We start from the raw sequence: 7,272 nt of genomic DNA, 5'->3' as shown, positions 1-7,272 counted from the left end.
TGGAATTAAAAGGCAGCATGAACAAAGTCAGCATATAAACGCAGCAGCCTGAAAGCAGATAAGTTTCGTCCATCAAAAAATTTTGTCTGTGCTCCAGTGGCCTGGCAAAAATAAAACATCTTTAACTACTATTTTAAAAACCGGCCAGTGAGGGAGCCTGCCTGCCTCCCTGGGGAGCATTCCAGAAATATGGCACCACCTTTGGAAGTCCCTGCCACTATTGCTCAACCAGTGTGTCTCACTTAAAAGGTGAGCCCCCTTGCACAACCTCTGAGGCTAATGGAAAGGCTCCGGCAGGTTCATTCAGGAGCAAATCTCACTTTATTATCAGGCAGTCCTGTGGCCTAAACGTATTTGTTTCTAAATGGAGACTGAATGTCTAGTTTAAACTAAATGAGTTCTGGGACTCCATAGAGTGCGGTGTAGCCAAAGCTTGGGAGTGGGGGCACTTGCTGTTGTTCCAGTAGGTTGTAAATAATTGCTGTAGATTCCCCCAAATTTGAACCCCTTCATGTGTGCTCAGTCTCTTAAAGAGGTTGACACTGTAAATGTGTTGTCTGAGATGCTTCCTGTAGCCTGAGCTCCCTCTAGAGGTGAAGTACCAGTTTTGGGTCCACGTGAAGCGAGGGCTGTTTATCACATTCATTTTGGAGATGAAATTGTCACCACGAGAGGACTTTTTCATCAGGCATCCCACACAGTAGAATTGTTTCTGTGAAATTGCTGTTGTGTGTATGTACTAGAAACGCTCTTTTCTCTTTTCTCCCCAGTGGTGTTTCCACAACGATAGACCCGTTCTGGGACATCAGTTTGGACTTGCCAGGGTCCTCTACCCCATTCTGGCCTCTGAGCCCAGGGAGTGACGGCAGTGTGGTGAACAGGGAGAGCCACGTGTCGGGAACCACCATGCTTACAGACTGCTTGCGAAGGTACAGACTTTGCATTTAGCAAAGAGGAATCTTAACTTCCCTCCTGCTGTCCACAGACAAGCAGTTTGCAGGCAGACGGCCAAAGAACAGAGCGGCACCTTGGCTGCTGCGTTCCTGCTGAATCACTCTGCAGAGCAATTCAGTTCAGTTGCCGAAAGAGATCAGGACAAAATTAAGCCTGTAACGTAAGCTGCCAGGAACTGGTAGGTAACTAAGACAAGTGTCCCCACCTGATGACTCTGGGTCAGCCTCGGCACCCACTGGGGTACGTGCACATAGCAGAAAACAGTTTTCATTTGGCATAAAACATTGCCCCTCCTGGTACCCCAGGTTGAAAGGAGAATTTAGAGCTTGATTTCTGTCCATCAAAACATTTCTGCAACGTTTATGTTATTGAACAATATAAAAAGTGTATGTTATACGTGTTGTACCCTGCACCACACTTTTGTGCAAGTTTTCATAGGAAGTAATAACTTTTAAAAACAACCTCCCTATTCTCCCCCCCCTTCCACTCACTCAACTAGGGATTATCTCAAGTTCAAATACTAGAAATTCACCTTGCTCTCACTGTGGATCAAGTAACTCTGAAAAGTGGCTCTGATTCTTCCATGTTATAGAAATCAATCCTGGAACAACCAAGATACACAGCATGACGTGGGGTAGTATTTCTTCTATAAATCTGTCCAATTCCCTTCTAAAGACAACTAGGCCAGGTGCCATCACCACATCCTGTGGCAATGAGTTCCACAGACCAACCACACGCTGGGTAAAGAAATATTTTCTTCTGTCTGCCCTAACGCTCCCAACACTCAACTTTCGTGACTGTCCCCTGGTCCTGGTGTTATGCGAGAGGGAAAAGAGCGTCTCTCTGTCCATCCCTGCATGATTTTGTGTGTCTCAATCATGTCCCCCCTCCGGCGCCTCTTTTCTAGGCTGAAGAGCCCCAAACACTGCAGGCTTTCCTCACAGGGAAGGGGCCCCAGCCCAGTCCTCACCCTTTCTGAGATGTGGCGACAGAACAATACTAGCTGTCTTATTCTCCATGCCTCTCCTGAGGATCCCAGGCACGGAACCGGCCCTCTTCGCACTCTGGGTGGACACTTTCAAGGAGCGCCCAAGGGCCCTCCTGGGTGGACACTTTCAAGGAGCGCCAGCGCCCAAGGGCCCTCTCCTGCTCCGCCACAGGCCCACGCGTGAAGCCTGGCTGTCCTCCGCAGTGCGCAGGACCTGACCCTGCACTGCCGCTCTGCTGCCCCCCCCCCCCGGCCTGGAGAGCTGCTCCTGGGGCTGCCGGTCTCTTCCGGCCGCCGGAGACCTGGCAGGCGCTGCGGTTGCCGCGCGGGGAATGCAGGAGGGCCGCGCGGCCGCCGAGGAGCTCCGGGCAGCTCCGCGCCAACAGCGGGCAGAGGCTCGCGACCGCCCGCCCGCCTGCCGAGCCCGAGGCTGCCCGGAGCTCCGGCCAGGCAGCCGCCCGGGGGCGCTGGCACCCGGCCCGGGCACCGCAGAGGGGCGGGCGGGGCTGCGCAGGCTCCTCCCGCCGCCCGCGCAGAAGGGCCGGAGCGCAGGCGCGGCGCGGCCAGGCGCCCCGCGGGCCTTTCGAAAGCGCGGCGGGCGAGGCGGGCGGTGAGTCGCGGTGGGTCTCCGGGCCCCGCCGGCGCGGCAGCTCCAGCGCCTCCCTCCGCGCGCGCGAGGCCGGAGAGCAGCGGCGCTGGAAGGAGCCGGGCGGGCCCGGGCGATCTGCGGAGGCCTCCCCTCCCCTCCCCGGGGACGATTGGGCTGTCCGCAGGGGCGCAGGAGCACCTGCCGCGAGTGTCCGCAGGGCGGGCCTGGAGGCGGCGGCGAGCGAGGGAGGTCCGGGCGCCAGCAAGACCCTGGCGCTTCTTCGGGCCTGCGCTGGGGCCCCTGCGGCGCCGCCTGTCCTGGCTTGGAGTGGTCAGCCAGTGGAGTGGTCACCTGCCGGGTGTCTGTCCGCCAGGCTGCCCAGGCCCCCTTGGCGCGGAGGGGCTTCCCTGCCTGGCTCTGAGGGGCGCGCGTTGCCTTCTTCTCTTCCAGGGTCCTGCCCCGAGCGGAGCCGCTCGTCATGGAGCTGCCTGGGGTGGGCCGCAACCCTGTGCAGGAGCAGAGGGCCCGCTGGGAGCGGCAGCGCAGCCGCACAGCCAGGGAGCTGGTGGCCACGGAGCAGGAGTACCTGGCGCGGCTGGAGCTGGTGGCCACGGTGAGGGGTCCCCTGAGCTGGGCTCACACAGGCCGGGCGGAGCTGGGCTGGACGGCATCCCGCCTGCAGAGAGGAGCAGGAGCTGCTTTCCTGCGGGCTGGGCTTCCTGTGGGGAGGACCCAAAGCGGAAGGTGACCCACAGCACCGACTGTGTGCGTGGACCGGGCAGCAGCAGAGCAGCGATTCCCCAGAGAGCGCTGGGCCAGGAAGGGAGCTGTAGAGGTTGTTCTAGGAGATGGTGGACTGTAGGCCAGTCAGCCTAACATCTATACTGGGTAAGATGGTGGAATGCCTCATCCAAGTCAGAATCTCAGACCGCGTAGACGAGCGTAGACGAGCAGGCCTCGCTGAGGGAGAACCAGCCTGGCTTCTGTAAGGGGAAGTCTCGCCTCAAGAGCCTTTCAGGATTCTTTGAAAAGGTCAACAGGCAGGTGGATGCGGAAGAACCCGTGGACGTTCAGAAGGTGTTTGACACGGTCCCTCACCAAAGGCTGCTGAGGAAACTCTACAGACAGGGAATTAGAGTGCAGGTCCTCTCATGGATTGGGGACTGTCTGAAGACCAGGAAGCAAAGAGTGGGTGTCAATGGGCAATTTTCACAATGGAGAGGTGAAAAACAGTGTGCCCCAAGGATCTGTCCTGGGACTGGTGCTCTTCAACTTGTTCATAAACGACTTGGAGGCAGGGCTAAGCAGAGAAGTGGCCAAGTTTGCAGATGACGCCAAAGTTTACCGAGTGATGAAGACCAGAAGTGATTGTGAGGAGTTCCAGAAGGATCTCTCCAAACTGGAAGACTGGGCAGCAAAATGGCAGATGCGCACACAAGGCAGCAGGACGCAGGTTGTGTCTGTTGTCTTGTGTGCTCCCTGAAGCACTTGGTAGGCTGCTGTGAGATATAGGAAGCTGGACTGGATGGGCCTTTGGCCTGATCCGGCAGGGCTTTTCTTATGTTTTAATGGAAGTCCAGACCTCTGGGCCGAGCAGCAGTGGTGCTTGCCTGAAGAGATGACCAAGTGCTCTGTGAGGCCAGCCATGGGGAACTCGAGAATCCTGACTTCTGCCGGCAGTCTCCCTGGGCGCTCCAATCCACTCCTCGTCCTTTGCCGTTTGCTCAGAAGATGGGGGAAGGGTCAAGGCTGCAAGGGGGTCGCTTGTCCCGGACCTAATGCTTGCCAGCAAGGGAGAAGGACTGGTCGAGGAGGAAGTGGGAATGGCAGGGGCTGGGGCGAAGCAAGTCCTCTTGCTTTCCTCTTGGCACTTTTGGTATTGGGGGAAGCAAAGGGTGGTCAAGGCTTCTCTCCATTTCTGTCCCTCTGCAAGGGCAGGGCGGAGTGAGTGGGTGCAAACTGGCACAGAGGCGTGGGAGGCTCCTCTGCTGCCAGCAGGGCTCCTGTGTCTTAAGGGGAGGTGGCTGGTGGGTGCCAGGAGGGGCACTCTTGTTCTCGGAATTGCGTGTGTGTCCAGCCTTGCAGGCTCTTGGTGCTTGGAGTTGTTTGGGAGAGTACCTGAGGGAGTTACAGTCTTCTGTGTTTCCTGTTAGTATTTTGTGGCTGTTCTGAAGGCCAAGAGGACCCTGAAACCAGCAGTGCGGGAAGTCATCTTTGGGCCCTTGGAGCCACTCTGCTCTGCCAGTCGGTAAGAGCCTTGGTGAGCATGTGCCTGTAGAAGGGAGGGGGGCATATGGGCACTGTGTCCTGTTCTCCTGCACTGCATTTCTTCCGTTAAAATTCTCTGTCTTTGACCCACAACCATTATCTGGACCCTAACTTGAAATGCCTTGAAGTTCTCTTATAAAAAGCAGCCAAATGTTGTCTGGGTATCTCTTGGTTTGATGCACATGAGTTGTCCCTAGTTATGGAGCCCATAAGTGTGGGGGTGGCACTTGCCTCCCCTTGCCCACCACCCCCATTCCTAGAGGGGACAGTTTTTAATGTCAACAGAGGGCTTGGATGGCCCTCTGTGTGATCATGGTGTTATTAATAATTATTAACAGTATTTATATACCGCTTTTCAACTAAAAGTTCACAAAGCGGTTTACAGAGAAAAATCAAATAACTAAATGGCTCCCTGTCCCCAAAGGGCTCACAATCTAAAAAGATGCAAAAGAACACCAGCAGACAGCCACTAGAACAGACAGTGCTGGGGTGAGGTGGGCCAGTTACTCTCCCCCTGCTAAAAAAAGGAGCACCCACTTGAAAAAGTGCCTCTCACCCAATTAGCAGGAGTTGGAAGGAACTTCCACAGTCAGCGTCCCTCATATGTGGCGGTTGCACTCCCAGGAAAAGAGGGGAGCGCGTCATTCTCCTCAGAGCAGCCTGGCAGGATTTAGGACATTCCTCCAAATGCAGTTTACCTGTGGTGCAAAAGCTGATTGAGGTCTGTGGGGTGGAGGGTGGCTGATTCCACTAGGGGAGGGAGGTGCACACACAAGGCAAATGGCCAAATGGCTTTGCCATGACAAAAAGATGCGGGCAGTCGGGGGGGGGAATGGAGCTGCCAAGTTAGTCTAATCGCACTTCAGAAACCAGCCAGTTTCTCTCGTGGCAGACCCAGAGCAACTGCAGACAAAGCTGGACCTTTGCAGCTCCCTGCCTGGCAGTGTGGGTGGGAAAGGGTGGTGTGTGCGCCCAGGTGGGCTTGGCTGATCTTGAGCATTGTCCGCTCTTTGATAACCGTCAAAACAAATCTGGCTGCTTAGCCTATATGTATCTGGCCAAATAACCTTCATGTGGAAGACTTTTCAGTGCAATTCTTGGGCTTTAGGTCATGTTCGGCGTCTGGATGTGTGGTCAGGCCACTGCCATTCCAGGGCAGTATTCCAGGAGTTGGCTTTCCAGGGGTGTGGGCAGGACTGTCTTGCCTGCTCCCTGGGATGCAGTGGGGGGGGGGGATGTCCTACCTGAGCTGAAAGAGGTGTGCTGCCACAGCTCTGTCCTAAGGCCACCGGAGGCTGCCTCCTCTTCCCTTGTGGGTGGGGTGGATGCTGATGGGGAGACTGGCAGGAAGGTGCGGTGGGCCTGGTCTGCAGAGTCCTCTTCTCTTGCACTCAGGGCCCTGCTCTTCCACCTGGAGAAAGGCCACTTGAGGCCAGGGCTGGAAAGTCTCTCACGCCAGCTGAGTCTCTACATCGACTATGCGGAAAACCTGACCCGGGCCAAGAAGGCTTTGCAGGTAATTCCTTGCCTGGACTAGGCCCTGATGATCTGAGCGAAGTCCTGCCCAAGGCCTGCCTGCACCTGACGGGGCCCTGCCTGGCCACCTCCTTGCCGCTGGGAGCTGCCTTCAGGCTTCCAAGTGCCTCTGCTTTACTTTGGACGCTAGAGTGGCCGAGGAGGGGGCAGGAGTCCTCTGCCTGCACTCTGTGGGTCATGCCCGTGTCTCTCCTTTGCTGGGCTCCACCCAGGAACAGCTGAGGAGGAACAGAGCCTTTTCCCGCTTCAAGGAGCTTCAGGAACGCCGGCCAGAGCTCAAGGACTGCCGCCTGGAAGACCTGCTCCCCCTGCCCTTGCAGAGGCTCCATCAGTAAGTGGCAGCTGGCAAACTGGTGGGGGGTGGAACTGCCTTTATCTTTAAGTTCTTGCCAGCAGGGCCAGCTCCAGATGTGTCTGGACTGGTGGCCAAGAGCATCATCTGGTCTGCTTTGGGGCCGCTTCCAGCCTCGCCCCTTTTTCTAACCACACCCCTTATTCTTTGGCTCCTGACCTTCCGCTCCCTGCACTTTCCTGTCTTCCTACTGAAGCAGATCTTCAGGCCCGTTTTCTGAGGATGAAACCCAAAACTCCACCCAGTAAATCGATGCTGCTTTTAAAAGCAAGCCTTGTCCTCTCCTCGGTGTTCAGGCAGCCCGTGGAAAGTGCTGGCCGTAAGGGGATGGCATTCAGTCAAATGGTCATTTGGAAATGCCCCCCTAGTCAAGGAAAGCTTCTCTCTGTACGCAGAATCGGGGCTGGGAGGAAGTGTTCTGCTTCTCTCTGGGGAGGCGCCTGGCTGTGGGACACGGAGTTCAGAGTCAGGGTGCTTTCTTTCTTGGCCTGTGATATTTGTGAAATGCAGTGGGGTCTGCCCTGGGTTTTCAGCACTACTGAAGGCGGGCGGCCTTAAGACAGACAGCCAGGGAACGTGGGCTGT

General features: G+C 56.3%; 1 protein-coding gene across 1 annotated transcript; it reads left to right on the top strand.

The window, feature by feature from the left end:
- Positions 1–2,487: 2,487 nt before the first annotated feature.
- On the top strand, positions 2,488–7,266 carry ARHGEF39 (Rho guanine nucleotide exchange factor 39). The gene is made up of 5 exons (XM_066617520.1): positions 2,488–2,552; positions 2,982–3,144; positions 4,685–4,779; positions 6,195–6,315; positions 6,548–7,266. Exons 2-5 carry the CDS (start codon positions 3,010–3,012, stop codon positions 6,668–6,670), a joined length of 474 nt encoding a protein of 157 aa, XP_066473617.1. The 5' UTR covers positions 2,488–2,552; positions 2,982–3,009; the 3' UTR covers positions 6,671–7,266.
- Positions 7,267–7,272: the final 6 nt, after the last annotated feature.

The sequence above is a fragment of the Tiliqua scincoides genome, chromosome 2 (genome assembly GCF_035046505.1).
Source record: "Tiliqua scincoides isolate rTilSci1 chromosome 2, rTilSci1.hap2, whole genome shotgun sequence".
Classification (NCBI taxonomy): domain Eukaryota; kingdom Metazoa; phylum Chordata; class Lepidosauria; order Squamata; family Scincidae; genus Tiliqua; species Tiliqua scincoides.
The sequence above is the reverse complement of the archived record's forward strand: the minus strand, read 5'-3'. Positions and strand labels throughout refer to the sequence as shown.